At 33.5% G+C, this 26,094-nt stretch overlaps 1 protein-coding gene across 2 annotated transcripts in view; it reads left to right on the top strand.

Annotated features, from left to right (window-relative positions):
- The window catches only part of Gpatch2 (G-patch domain containing 2), a 185,760-nt gene that overhangs the window by 90,869 nt on the left and 68,797 nt on the right, over positions 1-26,094 (top strand). For both annotated transcript variants that reach the window (XM_046438410.2, XM_058577056.1), the window contains exon 6: positions 23,628-23,695. In XM_046438410.2, the coding sequence (XP_046294366.1) occupies positions 23,628-23,695 (68 nt within the window). The remainder of the gene's footprint in view (positions 1-23,627; positions 23,696-26,094) is intronic.

The raw sequence follows: 26,094 nt of genomic DNA, 5'->3' as shown, positions 1-26,094 counted from the left end.
TTAAACAGAGAGCCTTACATTTTGGAAGTATTGAGATGCTTCTCATTCTAAAATTATTCTTAATATATTATATTTGAACTCACGCTTGTCATTGGTTTGGTTTGTTTTTGTCTTGAATTATCAGGGGGGAAAATGCTTGTGTCTTTTTCTATAGATTTATGGATTTAATTAACTTTCACCTATGAACTATTCGGTTACCAATACACAGAAATCCTAAATTTAAACTTATGCATTATACTCATTCCCAATCCCACCAAATTCACAGATTTTATCCACATTAACATGCCTTCTCATCTGCCTAAGCAAGTAGTAGAAACTGATGTGAGTAGTAATGGCAGTCAGCACAAGGTGTATGCATGAGTCTGTCCCTAAACACTCATGCAGTTTGGTAGTATTACATTTATAACAGTGTGAACAATCAGAACTCAACACTAAGTATAGGGTTGATAGACATAACTTGGCCCATAGTAACCTGAAGAGCCTATTGGTGGGAAAAAGAGAAAAAGGCATACATTGCGGATTGAGATTTATGCCCTTTTTAACACTAAGGTTCAGCTCTCTGCTCTTCAGGGTGATTAACCCTCCAACCCAAGCCACAGTCAGAATGGAGAAGGCCAGGGTGTTACCAATTTGCTAAGTTTCTGTGGGCAGACTGGAAACAATTAAAGTAGACCCATGACATCTGCAAGGGATTTGTCCTGAGGCCTTCAAGTATCTGCAGATGGGAAAATGAAACATAGTATATTATTTCCCCCATAAAATTCAATAAAGTATAACTAAAAATATTGTGATCCTTCAGACTAGTGAGGATTTATAAACATAAGACTAAAGCATTTATAAAGCTATCAAAGTAAATTTTTTTCACTAAAATAAACCTTATACCATATAACATTATTTTAGTCATATTAACCCCAAATTTATAGAAACTCCAAATCCATATTGGTAGAATGATGCTTAGGTTTATCAAAAGTATGTTAAGATGTGAATCTTGGGGCTGGGGATGTGGCTCAAGCGGTAGCGTGCTCGCCTGGCATGTGTGCGGCCCGAGTTCAATCCTCAGTACCACCTACAAACAAAGATGTTGTGTGCGCCAATAACTAAAAAATAAATATTAAAATTCTCTCTCTCTCTCTCTCTCTCTCTCTCTCTCTCTCTCTCTCCCCTCTCAAAAAAAAAAATGTTAAGATGTGAATCTTAAGCTTTCTTGTCTTGAACTTGCTCCCTGTGTGTTATTCACATTAAAACTGCCAAAAGGCATGAAGAATTATATCAAATACCTTCTGGGTCTCTTGAATAATAACTTTTCTTGCAAGATTTCTTAAAGTCAAACTTTGTAAAAAGAATATGGACTTTCCAGTTATCGATGCCCACATGAACCCATCTGAGGCAGAATCAATTTGTTTTATGATGGAAAGATAGGACTAAGATAACAATTTTATACTCATTTCATCTTTATATAGCCTGAAAATAAATGATCCTGGCAGGAGAGAGGTAAAGCCTATGTAATTAAAAATCTAGTGTCTATGGCCAAAAGAAATAAATATGTAAGGTACTTGGATATTCTGATCTGTGTCCTTAAAAACCTGTTTTTTATATATTTTTGAAGTTCAAAAAAATTGAATTGTCATGAGAAAACATTGAAGGATCAAATTTCCGTGTCATTGTCAATTTGAATTTCTTAGTATTACCCAAATTACTGATTTAGTAAGAATTGTATTTACCAGATATTTTAGTCTAAATGTTTTATATTTTAGTCTAAATGGATATTGTACCCCCTAAATGGCTCAATTGTATTTGGATGAATTGGATTCTTTTTCCATCATCCTTAGCATATAAGGCTGTAATGATGCTTTATTTATTATGATGTTGATTCTTTCACTTTTGTGTGTGTGTGTAGTGCTGGGGATTCAACCCAGGGCTTTGTGCATGTGAGGTAAGCACTCTACCAATTGAACTATATCTCCAGCCCTTTCACTTGTTATAATATCTTGAGTATCACCAAATAGTAATAGATTAGTAAAGAGGGACAGGGTTGTACAAAGAGAATACCTATTGTCAGTAAAAAGCAAATAGGTTTATATATTCTTTGCCCACCTCAGATCTCTTATCTGAGGTGGGCAAAGAATATATAAGCAAATTAATTTCAATTTGACTAATATAGTGAATGCCTACTGTGTACCAGACACAGATAAAAAGCCCAGATACATAAATTAATTGAAATAGGCCCCATTGTAAAGGGATTTGCCACTTCATAGAGTGGTATAAGATATGTTCTTTATTAATGAAATGAAAAGGGCAGTGAAAATTCAGACAAAAGGAAAAAAGCCAAAAAGACTCCTCTGATTTCTAACCTCTATGAAAATGACTTAAGAATATAACATGGTACACTGGATGTTTTTGATTTAAAGAATTTTAAAGAAAATATTGAATTTTTTTAACATTCAAATATTGAGCTGGGCATGGTGGCACACACCTGTAATCCCAGCAGCTCTAGAGGCTGATACAGGAGGATTACAAATTCAAAGCCAACATCAACAATTTAGCAAGACCGTAAGCAATTTAGTGAGACCCTGACTCAAAATTAAAAATAAAAAGGGCTGGGGATGTAGCTCAGTTGTAAAGCACAAAGCACTTCTGGGTTCAATTCCCAGTACCAAAAAAAAAAAAAAAAAAATTGAGGGACCAATGACTTAAAGTGATTTATCAAAGCTTATACATCTGCAGTTTTTTAAATATAGTTACCAATTAAGGACTTAGCATACTCATAGAAACTACCATATAGGAAAACCCTTTCTAATGACTAGACAGCCAACAGCTAAGTCCAAAATTTTATACCTTCACTCTAATTGCAGTTGCATTTCAAAGAAATCAGAAACGTAGGCTGATAAGAATGGACAATGTACTACAGAAGACAACAGCAAATCAGGCCTTATGTTTTGGGATGAATGGAAAGTATCAGAAGCATAGTGTAAGTCAATGAGGTCAATGAGTTTTTTGTTTCATGTACCTAGGATTAATCTCAAATGCTTATCCATGAGACACATCCCCACTCCACCCCTTTTCAATTTTTTATTTTGAAACAGGGTCTTGCTTAGGGCTTCAATAAATTCTTGAGGCTGGCTTTGAACTTGGAGTCCTCCTGCCTCTGCCTCTTAGCTGGGATTATAGGCATGTGCCACTGCACCCTGCTAGGAATGAACTTGAAATGTAACAATGACCCTTCCTGGCACAAAAATTTTAATAAAATATTCAGTGTGTGTGATTGTGTGCCAGAGTGTGTGTGCTCTAATTTCTCCTGAGTTATTCTCTTGTTAACCCTTACAGAAAACCTATGAGGTCAACATTAGACCCAATTTATACAAGAGCCTTTTAAAGAACAGGGTGAGAGAATTAAGATAGCTTTAAAAAAAAAACAAAAAACACATAGTTGATATTTAGTAGAGCCAAGATTGCTTCATTTCATAATTCAGGAGGCTGAGCACAAGAGTTCCAGGCCAGCCTGAGCAACACAGTGAAACCTTGTTTCAAAAAAAGAAAAAAGATTACTTTATCTTACTGCAAAGGACTCCTTCTTTCCTTCACACTATGCGTTAAGTTAGATGATGTCCCAAATTTTCTCACCTGTCAATCTAGGAAAATACTGGTATTGACCGCTAACCAAAAGTAAATAAATCTTAGAAATTAGATTTAGAAGAAGCTAATTTAGGAGTGATAAAAGAATTTACATGGGTACAAGGAGTTTGAGGTGATTCTAGCATATTCAAAAGAAGACAAAGTTACTGGAAGTATGGAACTTAGGATGAGAGAAGGCTGTACTGCATGTGTAATGATTAGTCAACATGCAGATGATAGCTGAAGCTGGGAGAGTTAATGAGTCACTGCACTTTCCAAAATAAGTAAGTAATGAAAAGAATGAAGGGCGCAAAGGATATCTCTCTGGAAAATATTTGAATTAGAACAGATAAGTAAGTTGGTATGCAGTTGTCTTACTGTCTGATAATTTTTTAAAAATATATATATTTTAATCTATATCTACATACACATATATTAATATGTCATTATTATGAACTACCAAATTTCTGTATATTTTAATTTTGGCTGCTCTCTTCTGTAATCAAGAAATTTCCTCATGCATAAGGATATGCACATGGATTTGAAACTTTACTAGTAGTATAAGGAGGTATAAGTTATTAGACATATAAACAGAAAGTTCTGCAGGTTTTGCATTAAATAACCCAAAGAAAGAAGGAACATGTAAACTCTAAATTCAGAGTAAGCAATTTGGAAAATAAAGGGGTTGGATAGAATGAAAGGGAATAAAAAAGTTTCAAAACATTTTTGAAAGGTGAAAATAATAGAGGTGATAAAGTGGATCTGTTGCTAAAGTTTGTAGTAGGCTGCTCATTCCATCCTTGCTGGGTTTTCATCCCAATTCCAAAAATACTGAATTTCCACATAAAACCAGAACCAGTTTTCCATTTGCTCATTCAACAAAAATTCTGGGTACTATTTTTGATACATAAAAAGCATTTGAACAGTCTTCTCTTTCTGGTTTTAAAAACTATGTTGTTGGGCTGGGGATGTGGCTCAAGCGGTAGCGCGCTCGCCTGGCATGCGTGCGGCCCGGGTTCAATCCTCAGCACCACATACAAACAAAGATGTTGTGTCTGCCGAAAACTAAAAAATAAACATTAAAAAATTCTCTCTCTCTCTCTCTCTCTCTCTCTCTCCCCCCCCTTCTTAAAAAAAATAAATAAATAAAAAATAAAAACTATGTTGTTCATAAACCTACAAAGAAAATTCTTTCGTTCTCTTTATTAGACTGTTACATCACTATCAACTTACTCAATTGAAGTTGAGTAAAGAGATACTGGACATTGAGGTAGCAGTCAAAGAGGAAGTTAATTTTTCTATTTTGATTGATTAGGTGAAGTGATTGTAACATCAAAAAACTAGCAAAGAAGAAATGAGTAGTCCTAACAATCAGATCTAAAGTGAAACAACAAACTTGTTGGTATAAAAGACTGGGGCAATAAAAGCTAGATGTGCTACTTCTAGTAATAACTAGCATTTTATTGAGTCCTTACTATGTGTCAGGCATTTTTCCAAGTACTTTATGTGTATTAACTCAGGTAATTCTCATTGCAGTCTTATGAGGCAAGTTTTACTGTTTTGACCCTTTATACATAGCAATGGAAGTGAAGTGAAATAACTGAATAGCTGAAAAGATGGCAAAACATGAATTTGAGCAGACAGTATGACTTTAAAATCCACTCTAGCCTCCAGTTACTCAATGCCAAATTGAGCTATGTAACTGAGCTAGGGATCTGCACTATCTGGAACTGAATGTAGTTTAATACTTTACAGCTCATTTTGCAATAAATTGCACACCCCATTCAACTGTGTGGTCATCTGAGCTCTGGTTACACTCTTGAGAATTGGGCCAAAACCAAAAGGGTCCACATTTAAAGACAGCAATTAACTGTTGCTTAATCTAGGTGTACTGGGTACAGAAGATACCAGTGGAAGCTTTTAGATATACTCATTTTTTTTTTTAAATAAACTATACAATTTAATAGAAAAAGGAACTAAAATAGATTTTAAGTCTGACTTCATGGCACGTCTGTAATCTTAGCAGCACTTGGGAGTCTGAAACACAAGTCTAGGAGTTCAAACTCAACCTGGGCAACATAATGAGACCCTATCATAAAACATCATTTCATTTTGAATATGAAATGAACCTTTCAGAGATGTGGTGGCACAAGCCTGTAATCCCAGCAGCTCAGGGGGCTGAGGCAGGAGGATTTCAAGTTTAAAGCCAGCCTCAGCAACTTAATGAGGCCCTGAGCAACTTAGGAAGAGGCCCTGTCTCAAAATAAAAAGTAAACAAAAAGAGGGAGTGGGGATGCATCTTAATGGGTAAGTTTACCTGGGTCTAATGCTTGGTACCAAAAAAAAAAAAAAAAAGCCTTTGTTTCAAATTTAAAGTTAACTGGACTTTCAAGGCTCTGGTCCATAGTAAAACAAGGGCACATTTTAGTTTTATAGCTAATGCTTTACATAGCTTAAAGTTATAGTCTAGGATTATCTTCAAAATAAGGGTGTTGTAGAATTTTGCTTTTTTATGGAGAGAGGGCAATTAAGTTTAAAATCTATCAGAATCACTTTGGTCTTCTTTTGTACTTACTGAAATATTGCCGTATATAATTAAAAGTATATTTAATTTTATTCTTATTATCATTTACAAGATATGTATGTATACATACACATATATACTCAAAACTTAAGGACTTACTAAAAACTTACATATGAAGAATTCTATTACATGTGATTCAAAGTATTTGAAATATCTGTATGACCTTAGTGGGAATTTCCATGTAGATTCAAGATAAAATGTAAATACTTAAATCAAGAAATGAATATTGGTTTGTTTCATATCTACCACCATGGGCCAGACAGGGAGCAATGTATGGGACAGACAGTTTGATGAAACATAGTTCCTAGTCTTTACATTTTATATTTATGAGAGGGTTAGATAAGTAAATAGCTAATTAAAATACAATGTAATGATTGATTTAAGTATAGCGGTTAGAATATACAGAGACTGCTAGGAGCTGAAAAGACAATTATTATGTCATTATGGTTATGCCGGTATATACTAATGTTATGGAAGCTACATAAGATATAATAAAAGGAACCAAATATTATCTGGGGTGCAGTGATGGTTTTAAAATGAATGCATCAAAGTATTATTTGCATTACCATCAACAAGCTCATTTTGTTATTCTGCTAAAAAAGGTTTAATGAGTTATATGGAGTTATTCTTATTAAGAGAGAATTATTGTGAGCAGTGAGATTGTGACTCGGTAAAAAGTAGCTCTTTTTTTCATAAATGTATGATCTTGATCGGCACCCTTGAAATCATTTATTATTTGTATATACCTATGAAGACCAACACTTTGACACTAACCCCTATTGTATTATTCACCCATAAAGACTGACATTTGGATTTGCTGTCGTTCATGTTTACAGAGCCTGTCATTGTTTCCATTTTGCCTTTTAAATATCTATTCAGCCTGCAAACCTTTGTTGCATAAGAAGTCACCTTTCTGTTGATTCTCCTTGCGGCAGAGTGTTATTGTTATTTTCTGCAGTTTTTTTCTGTCCATTTAGTTATGCTTATGACAGCCAATTTTTGCACATTTTAAAAGCATTTCTTATGTTCTCCCTATTAGTATTTTTCCCATGTTCCTTCTTTAGTATAGAGAGTTGAATATAAAGTTCTTGAACTTTAGTGTGTATCATAATCACTTGGAGAGCTTGTTAAAATACAGATGACTAGGCTGCAGCCCCAGAGGTTCTAATTTTATAGGCTTGATAGAAAGCCTACCAATTTCTAACAAATTCCACATTTCTAACAAATTCCCAGGTGATACTAATACTGTCAGTCCAGCATCCATGCTTGAACAACCATAGCATACTACAGTGCTTCTCAGAGTAAGATCTGAAAACCAGTAGGGGCCCCTAAGACACTTCCAGGAGGTCCACAAGGGCAGAACTCTTTTCATAATAATACTAAGATATTTGTCTTTTTCACTCCTCCTCCTCATCTCTACAAAGCTATTTTCCAAAGTCTCATAGAGGTCTAAAAATTAACACAGTTTTAATTTCCAGTACACATCAGTAGATATAATCCATATAAGCAAAAGCCATTTGGAATCCTCGATGATTTTTAATACTGTAAAGATTAAAAGTTCCTGGTATAAAGAATAGAATATGGCTCGTTAGAATTAGGTCCAATAGGACCCTGCATGGTCTGTCCTCTGATTTCCTCAATCTTTCTGTCCTCCGTCTTCCCTTACCCAAACCAAACTCTCTGTCTCTTTAAAAATGTAAACTTTTTCTTGTTTCCAGGATTTCATATATGCTATTTGCTTTGGCTGGGATGTTTCTACTCCTCCTCCTTTTCCTAGACTTCCCCATGTCATCCTTCCAAATTCAGGTCAGCTAGGGTTTCATGTCCTCACCTTCTTCTTACGTATTTCCTTCATAGCATTTACTACCATCTATAGTATTCTTCTCTAATCATTTATTTTACTCATGATGATTTCCTAGAATAAAATGCAGATCCCATAAATACACGAAGCTTGTCAGTCTTGATCTTCATTTTATCTCCTCCTTTTCTTGCTCAAGACACATCATAAAGGCTCAACAATGTTGTGCTTCTTTTTTGCTGTTTCTTTTGTTGTTTTGTTGTTTCACAAAATACCTGAGTCTCGGTAACTTGAAAAGAAGTTTATTTAGATTTCAGTTTTAACGTCTGAAAGTCCAAATAGCATAACATGGCTCTGACCAGTTCTCTACTGGCTATGTCATACCATGGCAAATGATATTATGGTGGGAGTGCCTGTATGAGGAATTATCTCATGGAGAGGCAGGAAGCCAAAGAGAGATTCAGGGGTTGGATTCATTCTTTTTTATTAACCCTCTCATGAAAACCAAACCCAGGGTCCTCTGAGAACTACCTTCGCATTTCTAACAAATTCTCAGGTGAATTCCCTTTTGAGGCCATCACTCTTAGTGACCTAACTCCCACTAAGCCCCACCTCTTAAATGTCCCACCACCTCTAAACATACTGGGGACCAAGCTTCCAACACATGAACTGTCCTGGGGAAGGCCCACATTCAGTCGCTACCATTCCACCTTTACCTCCCAAGATTCATGTCCATCTCATAATGAAAAACACAATCCTTCCATTCCTGACAGTCCCAAAGTCTGATTCATTCCAGCATTAATTCAAAAGTCCTAAGTCTCGTCTGAGATTCAAAGCAAACTTCCAGTTGTAAGCTTCTGTTAAGAAAACAAACAAACAAAATCCAAAACTTGTTCTTCCAAGATAAAATGTCAGGACAGGGAAAAAATAGACATTCCTATTCCCCAAAAGAGAAATAGGCAGGGTGGTGTTCAGAATATGGGCGAGGTCACTGCAAACCTGGGAGACCAGGTAGAAGTTTGCCTTGGGGCAGAATCCTTGCAAAGAGCCCACAGTAAGGTTTTGCATAGGAAATTGTGGTAACATGGCCTTAGGTCTCTGCTGGGAAAGCTATAGGCAGAGGGCAAAACTAGTTCATGGCTAACCATGTGGCACCTACTCCCTGCCAATGTGCACAGGATGGTGAATTCAAGAGCTTTCAGATTTACTGTCATTTCTGTTGAGTTTCAGTCTTGCAATGAGTCATTGGTCTCCCAGGTTTGCCTTTGAAATCTTTGTGGAAGCCACCATGACCCCAAAAGTTTTGCACCCTGCACACCAGAACCATGGGGACACCACAAGTTCTGCCACCAGCATAAGTGAAGCCTTTACCCCCTTGCACTGGCAGTGACCTCGCTCATATTCTGAACCTTTGTGCCCTTTCAGGCCATTGGGCCTGTGATGGGAGAGGCAGCCTCACCTATGTCTGAAGTGCTCTCCTTGCTCATTGCCCCAATACAGAGCAACTGGCTCCCTTTTATCTACTTTAATCTAACAGTTCTCAACCACACCCGTACACATTGTCCTTTTTGCTTTTCCCTGGCCAACCTGTGAATATTCCAGATCTTTTTACTCTATTTCCCTTTGCTCTGAAGTCATGCTGAAAGTAGTCCAAAGCTTTCTCCTTATTCTCTTTATTTTATTTAGAAATTTCTTACTGTAGTTTTTCATTGTTCTTAAAGTTGGCCTTCTATAAAGCTCTTGGGCATGGACACAATGCCTCCAAGTTCTTTGCAATGGTATAGCAAAGGTGGACTTAACTTTAGTTCCAACAGAACCCTCATTTCTGTTAAGACTAGTCTCATTATCTTCTGAGGCCTCACCAGAATTACTCATAATGCTCTGTTTATAGCAATACAGGACTTATAAAAATAACTATGCATATCCATATTTTTAGTTATATTGATGCTTACTTCTTAGTATTCTTTTGAATAGCTTCATCAATAATGGATTTAGTGTGCATGATATCCTACCTTATACTCAGAATTTATTGCTGTCAATGAATTATTTTAACAGTATGCCAGGTATAAAGATAATTCAGACCGGGCGCAGTGGTGCATGCCTGTAATCCTGGTGGCTTGGGAGGCCTAGACAGAGAATTGTGAGCTCAAAGCCAGCCTCAGCAACTTTGAGGCACTAAGCAACTCAGTGAGACCCTGTCTCTAAATAAAATACAAAATAGGGCTGGGGATGTGGCTCAGTGGTCCAGTGCCCCTGAGTTTAATCCCTGGTACCAAAAAAAAAAAAGATAATTCAGAAATCTTTTTTCTTTCTTCTCACACTCTTTTTCTTTGTTACTTTTGACCAATTATATTCATTTATTTATCACTTAATTCTCTAGATAATTCCTAATAAATTTTATTTTTTGTATTTTTTGATAATGGAATGGTTTTGATAATACAGATGGCAGCATATCTTCAAAGACAATATTTCCCCATATTTGAAAAAAACTATAGTATTAAATCTCTTTGTGAAATATCTGGGGTATATACTGAGTTTTAGGACCATCTTAGAAGGCTAATCAGCTTTCTTGAACAATTGTGCTTTTGACTAATTTAAAACATGGTTCAGTGTGTGTAGTCAGGGTCCTGAATCCTGATGGCAATACAAAAGCAAATTAAACATAGTCTCTGCTTTTGAGAAATGTATATTATCATAGAAGAGACAAAGATATATGTAATTCTAACACAAGGCATATATATACACATATATACTATAATATTTATTATATTATCTTATTGAGATTGTATCTCTAGTTAGACTGTGAAACAATAAAAATAATGATGAATAGCTGTTAAATACTGATCTGCTTTATGAATCATTTGATTCTCATAAATAGGTACTCTTATTACCCCCATTTTATAGATGAGTAAGTGATATAAGAGAGATACAAAGAAATGTAGAAATTAAAAGTAGAGAAAGAAATTACTTCTGTTGAGTGTAGTCAGAGAACTCTAAAGGTTTTTCATTGTTATGTTGTTTGATATAAAAAAAAAAGCTATTAAAAGTGTAGTACTTGAATCTGGACACCAAAGGATGTGCATTTGCTTTTTTAATTTCCCATAGTATGCATTTATCTGCTCTGCAAGTTCAGGTTTCTTTCAGGTCCTTATAATTGGCCAAGAAAAGCAAATCAACTGTAAAACATTCAATTTAGAGACCATTATGATATATAAGATACTTAACTATTTTTATTTAAACTCATGACCTTTACACTAATTGGAAAACATCAGAATTATCAGCCTATGTAGTCACCAATAATGTCTTTGTGGAAACTATTAAGTTTTGTGATTCAGATTGGGAACCATAAGGTTTTAATTTATAAAGTGACTATTTTTTAAAATTCAGTGTGTTTTATAAAATAAATACACATCTGAATTTTTAATATGCTCATGATAAGGGTTCATTCATTTTATTTTTTTATTAAACCTAACCAAGGTCATTTCAAGTAACTGACTAGAAGGAACAGTAATGGTGCCAGTGATACACATAAATGATTGCACCATTTATTCAGTGGATACACTTTGTGCTCCCACCTCTGTCAACTCTTTAAAAAAACAATATGTGTGTGTGTGTGTGCTGTAAAATGTATTATATCATCTTATTTAGATTGTGTCTTTAATTAGACTGTGAAACAATAAAATAATGATGAGTATCTGTTAAATACTGATCTGCTTTATAGTCATTTGATTCTCATAAAATAGGTACTCTTATTACCCCCATTTTATAGTTGAGTAAATTGAGGCTTAAACACAGATGAGTCAGGATTTAGAACCTATAGACTGACTCCATCACAATGCTATGCTATTATTCTTCAGAACCAGGGAAAAAATGATAAAATCCATAAACTCTAGTTTATTTTGTTAAACTTGTTAGATGGCATATCCCATTATGATCATTGTACTGGTTTGTAAGAATTACTGCTAGGGACTGGGGATGTGGCTCAAGCGATAATGTGCTCACCTGGCATGCGCGGGGCGCTGGGTTCGATCCTCAGCACCACATAAAAATAAAATAAAGATGTTGTGTCCACCAAAAACTGAAAAATAGATATTAAAAAATTCTCTTTCTCAAAAAAAAAAAGAATTACTGCTAGAATCCTGAATTGCCCTATTTTATAGACATCACAAAAGTTATGTCTTTATCACCATTGATTTGTAAAGGTGTTCATTGAAAAATATAATATACATTATGTGGAATTTTCATATTAGCAGTTAAAAAGCTTAAACTTTAATGCTGTATTTGTGAATCACATTGAAAGGTTTTCATCTGTTCTAATATTATAAGGATAATTCTTATTCTTGTGAGTATATTCTACAGGATTGATGTCAGTTTTTAATTTTAATGTGTCTCTAGGGGAATTATGCTGGTACCCATTACTTAAGCCCATAGGTTTCAGCCATTTGCTCTGATCTCCATTTCGCTGTTCTTCTTTGGAACCAAGACTGTGCCCATCCATTGCCTTGTCACCGGGCATGGGAACTCCTGGATCACGTGTCTAGCTCCCTGAATCCTTGGGAACCCACCAGTATTCTGTGAAGCTATCTGCCTAGTTACCTCCTTCCACACGTACCCACATTTTTACTCCTGTGCCATGTTGTGCAAGGTGCCACCTCTTCAGCAGAAGCAGACATCTTTCAATTCTCACATCCTTCTGAACTTTCCACCTCACTTTATGCAAGAGGAACATTCAGATCCTGGGTTCTGACTTACTGTCCCAACTTCAACCTTAGCTCTCTATTCCCTGTTCCACAGAAGTGAAAAGGGGGCAGGAAGATCCTGGGCCTTGCCATCTTAGGCAGAAGGAGTTGCCTCTTCATGCTGTATGTGGAGGAAACTGTTTTCTACATGTTCATAAGAGTCAGAAAGCATCCAGGCATGGAGATTTACTGAAGACAAAAATATGCTGATTTGATATATGAAAGTATTATACCCTTTTATCATTTTAGTCATTTTGATAGGGCTGTTTTTAATGGAGTCAGACAATATCAACCAGTCAGTATAATCTAGCTTAATTTTTTATAAGATGAACAATATTCCTAGGTTTCTGCACCCTCATAATCTGTCCAAACTTCTTTTTCCTATGGATTTCTAGTCAGGTTTGTTTCCTCCTTTGCAATATATAGGCCCTCTTGAACCGTAATTTGTACTTGTGTGTAATATTTATTTTTTCCTCCTTCCATCACCATAAATCCTACCCAGCTCAAACACTCAGTTTATGTCCTCTACAAAAAACAGATTTGAACTTTAGTAATTTTTCTTTTTCAAACTCCTTTTGCAGTTACAACTAAATAGTTTAGTAGTTGTATAATCTTAAATTTGTTTTATGGATTCATTCCAATTTTATGTAGTAGTCAGATTTATCATATCATATTCATACATGGCCATAACATAATTTGATCAATCTCATTCCCTTGGTATGCTTACTCTACTCTACCGATCTTCTTTCTATTATTATTATTTCAATTAATACATGATAATTATATATGTGAGCAAGAGTCATTGTGATATATTCATACATGGACATAGCATGATTTGGTAGGTTTCATTTCCCAGTATTTCCCCATGTCCTCCACTCCTCCCTTGTCTAGTTGTCTAGTCTGGTTTATTGGTTTTATCTTTTTGAAGTTTGCACCAAATTAGTTAGCTGAGTTTCTATTATGCATTTCTTTAGAATCTTTCATATCACTTAACAGAATACTAGACATATAAATGGATGCTCAGTATCCTGCTTGTTTTAGTTGCATCCTGGTTTACTGGATGATGTGTTATTTTTTTCAAGATTAAGGGTAGACTTTAATGGGTGTATAACTGGCTTTATTATTGTTAATTGAGGATTGAGGTTGGTGCATGTAACAAGATACCCAACCAGTGGTTGCTTGAATGAAAGAGTAGTTTTTGTTTTTTGCTTCATGTCCTGGAAAGGTATAATTTGATGGCTTGTTTATCCAGATAAAGGATGCCCAGGTGGAATCTTTTGATTCTGTCTTCCACAGTTAGTCAAAAATTGGATGTTGTTGCCACTCTTTAAGGATCCTGAGAAGTACAAAGGCACTGCACCCATCCCAGCTGAGTAAATCTCATTTAAAAAACTTTCCTTAGAAGTTCTACCCAGTGACTACACATTCTTCTTAATTGACCTGAACTTACTTCTGACTGATTGATTCTGTTTTACAATCAGAGTTGAGATAGATAAATTTCCTTATATCAATTTAAAGCTAATTCTGCTAATAAGTATTCCACAACTATGAGCATTTAACTATTTAAATATTTACTTCAAATAGATCTTAGCCAAAGAATGTTAAAATCTGCAAATTATTATTTGTATTATTGTCTACTAACTACTGTTTGATTTCTTTTTAATTAACTCATTCAGCCATTTGTCTGTATCTTAAAGAATAGGTTGCATGTATTTGTCCTTGTGGTCTCTTTCCCCTCCCTTCTGGAGTTACAGTTACATACTTTGTTTTCAGTTATAGAAATTTTCAGTGCAATTAACCAGGTCTGGACCTGCATCATCCAAGACTGAGTGGTTGCCTGCATATTGGCTTCAGTAGAACAGCCTGTAGAGTGTAATATTTTAAATATTTTATTAGTTAAATATAAGCAACATTAACTTACCCATTTAAAAAGGTAGGGGCAGTGACATTTTCTTTATAAATTATTGTCAGTGTATCCTTGAGAATTTTAAACATCAAAACCATTGTAATTCTTTTCCCTTGATGTGAATTAAGATTCCATGAGTTTAAGGTAGTTAAAAAATTGACCATATTAACCAAACGGTTTGAATAACAATGGAAATAATATACAAGCCAGAAAGGAAAGGTATAGCTGACGAATTTATATTTATTCTCAAATAATATGAAAACAAAATAATTTTAGCTACTGAAATATCAATCATATGATTTATGACTCAAAATAATTTATAACTACTTACATATATTTTCCTAGTCTTCTTAAATTTGTAAATAAAATATTTAATGTAAGTGAAGAGTTTTTATCCAAAAACTATTCTTATATTTGTAATGTCTTCAAATGCATTTGCTGAATCTCATTATCTTCACTGCTGTGTTGCCCTCTGTCCCCTTCTAATACAAAAAATAAAATAAAAAGAAGAAAAAAACAATGTCACATCTTCCAAGTTCTGCAGTATGTTGTAATTCTTCTTAGGAGTGAAAACAATTGAGCATTCCTTTAGTTTTTTAAGTCCTATCCTTTATATAATAGACTGTACAAGCTGAGCTCCAGGGAGAAAACACTTTCTTGCTTCTATTTTCTATATACGTGACTTTTCGTTTCTAACTTTTGTAAAATTGTGAGAGTTAGGAGAAGACTCTTCTAACATACATTTTAATTTTTATTCTTTGAAATTCCTTACAGTAGTTTAATGTTACTTTTTAAAGTGTTTTGAATGTCTAGAGAGATAAAAGGATTTTTATAAACAAATTCCTTGGCAGAAGCTACATTATGTGCTATATATTTCAGTCTAATAATAAGGGCTTACTGGGGGTCAGTATGTCATATCCCAGTGGTGTCTAGTAAGAGGGAGGGTTATCTGATATGTCAGCTAGATAATGCTGTGAACAATTTTGAGCAGGCAAGATAATGGGACTGAATTCTGAAATGAAGGTTGAAATATGTTGGAATATTGCTACGTTGAGAATCATAACTTAAAATAAATGTAGTCACCTTTTGACATAATTAGGCACATTTGCTAATAATTTTTAATCAGGTCCATTTTAGTTAGATTGAGTAAAGGATGAAGTGAGTCAAATGTATAATTGCATGTTTAAATAGATAAATAAAATTAGAAATTTTCCAATGCACAGGAGACTTGTATTCAAAGAAAACTGCTGGGCATGATTAAAGCTCACGTATTTATATATATATATGTGAATGAAAACTGCTAAGCAAAGAGAAAAATATTTTTTCTTCATCATAAATACTAACTTAACATTTCATAATACTTGCAAGGTTTAATTTTCTTAATTACTATTTTCAAGTTTTGTATAGAAAATTTCTTTACCCAAACTTAAGTGCAATAATATGGAAGTTTTAAGAACATCTTTGGATTACTATGTTTTCAGCATAATATTTTCATAAACCATTACATAAAATATTAATGACTTTTTTTAAATCAAAAATTCAAAGAGTTTTACTTTTTTATTTGTATTTGCCAATAAAGTAAGTTTGCCAAGCCTCAACTTATACTTAATTTTGAGAAAGGGTGTGTGTGTGTGTGTGTGTGTGTGTGTGTGTATGTATGTATGTGTGTGTGTTAAATGAATCCCAACAAAATACTTATTTTTAAATGTAATTATAAATTGTTTTGATATGATTTGAATAAGAAAATCTACACTTAGAATATTATGGTATATAAATTAGAATTTTTAGAGGATGTACAGATTCTGGGTTTAATCATGTTGCAGAGGGATGAAATTTTGAAGTTTGATATGCCATCTATATACATTTTGTTTATCACTTTGACATTTACTCTTATAAAAGTCAGGCTTTATGCACAAGGGGTTTTACATGAACATGTATTACTATACCCTTATTTTCTTGAAGCCCATAGTATTGCAAGCTTCATAAATGAGAAATTTAGGAAACCTTTGGTCAGCCAGTAGAGGCCACTCACAGCTTGCTACTAAAACTGGACAGCAAAGTGAAATTCTCTCTTTCTCCCTGTTGAGTATCATTCTGAACTGGTTAATTTTTAGTTTCTTCCTCAAAAAATAATTAGTATCATGAAACAGTATGAAAAAAAAAGTTGTTGCTGTATTTGTTTTTTAATTATGTAGGGATTAATCTTTTCTATTAAAGCATTTAGATCATCCATTAGTAGTAGATACCAGAAAAGAGAATTTATGCACTTAATAATTAGAAGTATTAATATTCTAACAGACCAATAATTCTAAATTCTCAATTATTAATGCTGACTGCATTTTAAGTTGGAGGAAACAGTAGTCTATAGTGAAGATTTTATAATTACAATTGTTTAGTTTTAGTTCAAAAAAATAGCCATTGTAAACTTATAAATGTAATTGTATATATAAATTTCTAATCATTTATCCATTTAATATAATTTCCATTTTGACAATTCTTAGGGAAATATCTGTGTTTTCTTTAAAATGTACCAATGTACTTCAAAATAATATGTGAAGTCTGTTTCTTCTTTCATGACTTACTGTGATGCTGGCAGCTACAGGGTTAGTATCTTTTCTGTGACACATGTCCTGGTTCCTGCTAGGAGGGCTAATCCTCAATTGAAAGGAAAGCCTTGTGCTTCTCTGTGGTTTATTTCCTGTGATTTTTTTTTATTATTATTCTTTAAAAAACCTTTCTGATTTAAGGGTGTAATCTCACATTTAGATTGATATCTGTTTGAAAGGGAAAAAATTTGTCAAAGCTCTCTAATTTTCCCCAAGTTTCTTCAAACTCTCTCATTCTGGAGTGTTTACTCCCCTCTAGTATAATTTTTAAATGTTCTGTTGCTATAGTGATTAGTAATGAAGCCGTTTGTTATTCTTGTTATTCTGTCCATAACATGTGTTGGCCAGCCTAATTGGAGCTGCTACATCCCTCTTATCTCATATTGATGATAGCCCTTTGCTACCCAGAGGTTATAGGCAAGAGCCACAGTGTTCTTGAATGTATGCTGAATATTTTCCAAGAGTACAGTCTAGATTCAAGTTTCCATCTCCTAGGGTAAATCCCCAGAGACAGAAAATACTTGATTTTGTGTATTGTCTCCCTATAGGAGAAAAAGTACTAAGTGGTAACTTAGATTCATATCTAACTATTCAGGCTGGGTAGTCTTAGGCATGTGCCCTCACTCAGTGTAAATCTCTTCATCTATGATTTGAGAATAGTATCTTTTGACTCTAGGCACCTTGTTTGCAAGAGCTCTGAAGCATATGTGTGTTATTGTCATAATGACAACATTAATGTTAATATTTCCATTACTCAGGGGCACTCAACCACTCAACCATTGAGCCACGTTCTCAGCCCTATTCTGTAGTTTATTTAGAGACAGGGTCTTACTGAGTTGCTTAGGGCCTAGCTAAGTTGCTGAGGCTAGATGTGAACTCTGGATCTTCCTGCCTCAGCCTCTGGAGCTGGTGGGATTTCAGGCATGCGCCACTGCATCCGACCCATTACTCTAATTCTTGATATATATGCTGTGATCATTATCACATTTTTTGTTAATTTGTTCATGCTTAAGTTCTCTAAGAAGGATTGAAAGCTGTATATTAAAAGTATAACACAACAATGTAGAGTCCTTAATCTTGACTACCAGGAAAAAAATCATCACATTTACCCACTCTTTTACTGTATCCATTATAATGCATTTTCGATAACATGAAGGCTATGAATAGTAGATGCTACATAGATCCTGATAAAAAGTTTTCCCTAAAAGTTATATTAACATTAGTTCTGCTGATAAGAGCAAGATTATTTGTAAACGTTGGTATTTTTAAAGATATGGTTTATGATAGAGAACCTGATATATCTTTTTGTACTCTTCTTAGGTTTTATAAGATTCTCAACTTTTAAGACCTTTTTCTTAGTTAAAAAAAAGTTACATTGTATAAATGTAGTTATTTAGTACAGTAATTTTGAAATTCTAGATTGTCCTCAGAAATGGATCATCTTCCTTCCTGAATATTTCTGCTAGGAGGACATCAACACTGTAACTCCTGGTTGATAAGGACTTAGTGTTGTTCTCCTAGTGTCTGGCATACATTATGCATTCTGTAAGCATTTTTCTTTGGTTTCTTTTTTTCTTCTTTTGCCAGTGAAGTTGGTTTTCCTGGTCCACTCTGTAAAATAAGAATTTTCATACGAATTATTTACTGATATTTATATTCTTAAGAAGCAACACAACAGAAAAATTTGAATTAGAAGGTTCTATAGCTCAAGACTTTTATCAAGACATTCAAATAAATTGGTTCTGTTTAATAGTATGAAATCACCCAGCTGAATCAGAACCATATACTGCTTATTATATAGTAACTTTAAGCATAATATTCTATATACAGTAAGTTTTGGTAAATATTTGTTGAATTGTATCAAGTAAGCCATCATATTGAGTTTAGAACAAGGAGCAATCAGTGGCTGTATAAAGTATTAGATCACGTTAGAAAAGGTCAGGAATAGGAGAGTCTTTAATTCATTTCTCATTAGTTTTCATTTTACTTTTGGTGGATGTAAATGGAACGGCTCTAGAATGAGAAAGTTGACATGAAAAATGCAACAATTTAGAAAGTTAAATTTGGCAAGATGGTAAGATGGATTGGAGCAAGGGATTCCCATATTAACAAGGTGCTTGTTTTTCCTACTTATTCCTCCAAATCTTTTTTTTACCTTTAATCTTATAGTTTTCAATTTATGCTATGTATTCTGTAATATTATGAGAACAGATAACACAATGAAATATATGTTGTATTAATTCCCTCAGCTATCTTGTAATAGGACTTTTAGTAGGACACCATAAATACACAGGTGCCCTCACTTGAAATGCTCTTGGAGAATGTTCCTTTATTCTTCTGTAGGAAGTAAAAGATAAACATTGAATTATTCATTTAAATAGCTATTAAAATTAATTACTGAAAAACATTTAGAATAGTATTTTCCTGGCTTTTTAAAAATAAAGATAAATTTATCAACTACCAACTAAAATCTGTTTTCTTCTATTTATTTACCCTCCCCCTTTCCATCCCCAGGGTTTAAAGTCATATTTTTAAACTTATTTTAGTTGAGTTGTTTTCCTTAATATCTGTCACATATATTTGAGTGACACATTTGTTGAATGTTCTGGAGGCCTTTATGCAGAGCCTGCTAAACTTAAAGCCTTGGTTCTTTCTTCAAAGGAGTCAAATTAATAATTGTCCTAAGAGAAGCAGGAAACTTCTGCGTCTTGACGAACTGGCAGGGAGGCTCAGGCCATGTCTCCCTACAGCCTGGAGGCTGTGTAGATTTGATTGACCAGTCTGCACAAAATTGAAAAGCCTTCTTTTGAATGGCAGCCTGCCACCATAAGTGTTTGTCAGTGTGGGCACTGAAGCACAATAGCATTTGGAAGGCAAATAAAATATAGTTGAAAAAATATATATAGCTGAAAATCAGAACAAAGTTGAAGGGAAATGACTATGTTGGAAGGAGAGAAGAAAGGATGACAATCCCTTTACTTTTGTGAAGACATAAAACTTCATTAATTTATGAAAGGAATCTTAATCATTGAAAATATAAGTAAGATAGCACCCATAATTGAACAACCTCAATATTAATCTTAGAATACTGTTCTTTCTCAACTAGCATAGGAAGTGATTTGTTCAACTATGTAATTGTGGAAGTTGCAGGGTTTTATAATGACAAGATGAAAATGAGATATAAAGACAGTTTCAACTGTCTTTCGAGGGAAATAATAAAATTGGTGTTTTGTAAGTGATAAAATGAAAAAAAATGCTTTAATGTGTCTAATAAATTAAAAGAATACATGTTTCCCCATTGATGTTATTTAGCTGGATTTCTGATATATTGGTACTTATTGACCTTATCTATTGATTGTGGAGTTTTTAAAACTGTTGCTGAGTTTTCATATCTCATTACCACATTCCTGTTTTCTGAGGTTTATGACTTAATTGTAAATAACAAGAAAGTTTCTCTGAGTTCACGATCTGTTAGCATTATAACATAAGTTATATTACCTAGAAACCATCTATTTTTGGTTTTAAGAGTTGTTTTTTTTTTTTAAATTTGTGTAATAAGCATCAGTAATGAAAAAAAAATTCATCTTAGGATTTATTCATTATTGGTGTAGGACTATTTAGAAGATTAATCATAAGAATTCAAGATATATAATATGTCTAAGATTACAATCACTGAATATTGATCAATAACATGAATAATTATCTCCATAATTTTATCAATAACAAGAATTGGTTTATGGAGATCCAGATTCTCCTAAAGAACAGAATAGTTGTTCCCTATCTAATCTTATGGAATAATTTTGATACTAATAAACATGACTATGTGAATATTTTATTAGTTTAAAGTGCTATGATATTCTTAAATTTGTGATTTCTTTCTAAGACATCTGTAATTACTAGAAGGTACATATTTTAGAGAAAAAAACAATTTCCATACTTTTTTGGTAGAAATTAATAATTTGATCTCATTTTGAAAACTGCTTCTTGTTATTTTTATAAAAATGATTGTCTGTTCTGAATTCATGATGAGACAATTATAACTTTTACAATTCTTTCTTTCTTGAAGCTTAATAATTCTTTGCAGTATTCTACTAATAATCGTGCTTAACATATTAGTTTGAAATCTACTCAAACTTCAGTATTACACTACTTTCCACCAGCTGAATTCCGTATTAAAGATATGATTCTTACATTTCAGGTAGTGGTATCTAGGGGTTGAAGGTAGGAAAAGATTCCTATCATAACAACACTTTACTCCTGCTTCAGACCAGTGACAATGACCTTCCAAGGATCATCATATCTACATATCAATGTAGCTTTATTTATTTAAAAAAAATTCTAAACTATGTCTATTTTTATATACATTTAAAATTAACATAAGTTTACTTGAAATAACAATAAAGGATACTCACTTTTATTTTTTAAGGCCATTACTAGGTGAATATGTAAAGTCATTTAAATAGCTGCATTTGATATTATAAATCTTTTGTGAGTTATTTGCTGCAATTGAATTGAGCTTATAGTTTTTTATACATATGTACAATTTCTGAAAAATACACACTATGATTATTTCTGACTAGATTGAAAGCTTACATTTGTATTATAGTATAAATTAGTTATAAATTCTATTTTATTGTATTCAGTTGCATTGTTTTCATCAGGCAATTTATCACATGGGTGTATGTGAAATTTCTTCATTTATTAAATTTCAGATTATGTATTTCAAGCCAGAGCAAGACTTTAAACATTTTTCCATAAGTATAGCTTCAGGTAAACAAGCAATTTTAGTCCTGAAAATAGCTTCTGCTTCTGTCAACACGTTGTTTATTTTTTCTCTGAGATAAAAAGTTCAGTTTTCTGATATTTGTACCAAGATAAAGTCAGTAAACAAGATTAATATAGTGTGGAAAAGGTTGTCAGCAGCCCTGGCAAAGGAAATAAGTTGCCTGTACATAGAACATACTGTAAACTGAATAAAAGTGTCAGGTCCACCATGAGATAATGTGATCATGAACCTCTAACAAAGCATGACATAGGCACAGTCGGCTTTTCTCATAGCCACAGTGTAGAAAATGGATTACTGTATTCCAGGGATACCCAGTGGAATAGCATGAAAACCGCATTCTGAAATGAACGCAGGCTGTGGTCCTGGAGTGGAGCCACATGTTTACCTGTAGTGCTCCAACTATAGGTTTATTCATGTTATCCTCTATGTACATTTGCAATATTTGCATTGGAATTTCAGAGTATATGTTGGTATCCTTGTTACCCAAGCAATATAAGAAAAAATACATTTTTAAAAATTATTAGTGTGTTTCGGAGGTACTCTACCACCTCATTATGCCTTTTTGAAAATTCTCTTCTATGTAAATGACACTGTGATAATGAAAAAGTTATCTTTGTTTCTCTTTGTGGAGCATAATTTAAAATCTTTTGCTGCAAGTGTATGACTTGTCACATTTATTCATGCATAGTCCTGTTTTTTTGTGCCATTTGAGAACCTCTGTAAGTTGGGAAAGTTGTGAAATTCTTTAAAAATGGGAGTACCTGACATCATCAAGAAAACATTTAATATTTTCTTTATTAGATCTCCAATTTTATTTAGAAACAAAGGAGTAAAATGTTATTCTTCTAGGTAAAAGTACATTTTGTTCTATGTAAACACATATATGATTTCTAACTGTGAGAAAATTATAAAAAAGACTACTCATTACTTTCTTGATCTAAGTTTTTGTGTGCATTTAAATGTGTACATTATATACACCTACAAAAGCACTGGTCCTTGAAAATAATTGCTCAACACTGATCTCTTTGTTGATATATAATCAAATGTATGCCCAGTTTGACAGTATTTAGAAACAGTCACTAGTCCCTTTCTCTCTCCTGCTCTCACTCACTCTCTTTTTGTTTGTATGTGTATACTGGAAATTCAACCCAGGGATCTTTACCACTGAATTACATTCCCAGCCCATTTTCTTTTCTTTATTTTGAGACAAGGTCTCACTAAGTTGCTTAGAGCCTTGCTGAGTCTGAGTTTGTGATCCTCCTGTCTCAGCCTTCCCAGCCACTTGAATTACAGATATGCACCACTACACTTAGCACTGGTCTGTTTCTTACAAAGGATGTTTATACTGTTGTAAATACACTTTTAAAATTTGAGCAGAGGAACTACAATAACCAAAAAAACAAACAAAAAATTCTCACATGAATTAAATTATACTTTTCTTACATACCATTTTGTCTTAATCAAAGAAATTAATGTCATATTCTCCTTTTCAGAGTGGTACTCTCAAATGGATTTGTCCCTATTATACACTGTCTTTTTACAACCCAACCTGAGACTAATTTATTTTTGTTTGTTTTTTTTTAAATCTCCCTTCAGGTACCCACACCTAATCCAGTCAGTAACAAGAGGATGGTTCACTTTTCCCCAGATTCTCATCACCATGAGTGAGTATTCATTGTATTTACAAAACCTAGTTGGACTGTTCTACTTATTTTGGGGGGGAAATTGGCAGCTATTCCCAGTAAATGTGGCTTAATTTGTGTCTATCTTTAAAAAGAGTAAATAATCATATACCAATGACAATAGTGTAAGCACAATTTAAATGAAATCCATGACAAAATTTAAATATTTTTAAATATTTTATTTGTGATAGAGTTTGAAATTTATGCATTATTGAAATATATGCACTATCTGAAAACATTTGAATTTTCATGACACTGAGTAGCATCAAACCCCTCAACTACTGAGATGAAAGAATAAGTAACTGGTTTTTCCCTTACTTCTTTACTCTTTGAACCTGCCTACTATAATGGTCCAGAGGTCTAAAGATACCAGAATATATTTTGATTTAGAAACAAAAGGAAAATGTATCTGGGGCTGGGGCTCAGTGGTAAAGCACTTGCCATGTGTGAGTTCCTGGTTTTCATCCCCAGCATTGAAAAAAAAAATTTGAAATAATTTTTTAAGGCAATACAAAAGGAAGAGATTATTGGGTCAGTTTGTATGAATAGGGTTTCTTAGTACTCAGATCTATAAAAAATATGAATAGAATTGATGTTAAATATAATATTAATCAGTATACATGAACTAATTTTGGAAAGAACACATGGTAACTTTCTAATAATTTTAGTTTTTTAGTTTTAATATTGCAAAATTTAATTATGCTTGCTTAATAATTAAATATGGTTGATGATTGTTTCAGACCTTAAATAACTGTTATGATCTACCCATAATTGTTATTGTCATTGACCAACTGATCCATCCAAATTTTGAAATAAGTTTTTTAACTGAATTGATCTAGTCAAAGAAATTTAAAAATATGTGTGTTTTTGTATACACATAATTTTTGTTGCAGAAGAGTTTGATAGGGTAACTAATAAAAGGGTTTAGAGCATAAAAATGTATTAAGATAACTGGCCATGCTAATGCACGCCTCTAATCCTAATGACTTGAGTGCTAAGACAAGAGACACAAATTCAAAGCCAGCCTCAGCAACTTAAAGAGGCTCTAAGCAACCCAGCCAGGCCCTGTCTCAAAAAATGAAAAGGACATGATTCAGTGGTTAAGCGTCCCTGGGTTAAACTGTCTGTACCCCTGCTAAAATATATGTGTACGCACGTGCGCACATACAAATATATTTTAGGACAGAACTGGAAATACATATGTAAGGAGAAAAATTAACCAAGTAGAATTTTCAGCTTTAAAAAAAGTGTGATCATGATTATAGATATCAAATTACAGTGATTATTAGATTCCACTGTATATATTTAAGAATGGCATGGTGGTTTTATTTAAAAAATCAATATATAATTGATAGAAGATTAAATTCTTTGCAAATGTTTAAATTTGTGTTACAAAATTTTAGATGTCTTCAAAAAAAATTTGTGAAGATATAACAATTTCAGGCAATTTGAATTAAAAAATGGTAAAGATAACTGTTTATAGAGTGCTTTCAGAAAAAAGTCACAGGATATTCTAAAAATAATGGTTTAAATACAATGATTAAGTTTATTAACCTATTCAGAAATTTGGAAGTAGGCAGTTCCAGGGCATCGGGGGAGATATTAATAGTATCTGCCATGACCTCCTTGAAGAAGGAATCTTTGGTGTTTTCTCCAAAATTTAATTTGGGCTAGTAATTCTCTATGCCTTGTATATTCTTCCTTGGGGTTTTTATTTGAACTCAATTATAGTATTGATCACATTATTCTCTGGAATATAATTATAATAAACATGCTTTGTTCCAGTGAACTTGGCAAGGAGACTCTCTTGTTCTACTTTGAGTTACACAATATACAGCACACTGTCTTACATATCAAATCACAGGCTCTCAGGTTAGGATGATCAAGTTCTGCTGGCCAGCGCTGGAAGGAACCAGCTAAATATTTGTTGAATGCAAGTGATAGAAGAAGCAAGTACTAGAGCTAGAATGGATCGTAGAGGCTGTCTAATTCACTGCCTGAGAACTTAAGGCTCAGAAAGGTTAAATAACTTGCTTCTAACTAACTCACAGAAGTTACAGGATAGACCCCACAAGAAATTAGTAATAAAAGTGATCATCTCTAAATGATGGGATTACAAGTTGATTTTTATTTTATTGAGGTAGAGAGGCATAGGAGTACTTTTTGTTGTTTTCCAGATATGTTTTCTGTGGATATGTCAGGAAAGCCACGATGAGTATTATGAAAGAATGATCCTTAATATAGTTATATTACTAATTCTTTCAAGTAGAGGTAATTTCATTCTATATTCCCATAAGTACTGCAAAGTAAGTGGGGATGGGTATGGACCCTGCTTTGAATATGAGAAAACCAAAATTTGAAGTAGCTCTGCCACTGTTATG

This window comes from Marmota monax, unplaced genomic scaffold (assembly GCF_021218885.2).
Source record: "Marmota monax isolate L192 unplaced genomic scaffold, Marmota_monax_Labrador192_F-V1.1 WCK01_AAM20220418_F8-fsc00118, whole genome shotgun sequence".
Lineage (NCBI taxonomy): Eukaryota > Metazoa > Chordata > Mammalia > Rodentia > Sciuridae > Marmota > Marmota monax.
Note: the sequence above shows the minus strand (reverse complement) of the source record. Positions and strands in the feature narration are given on the sequence as shown.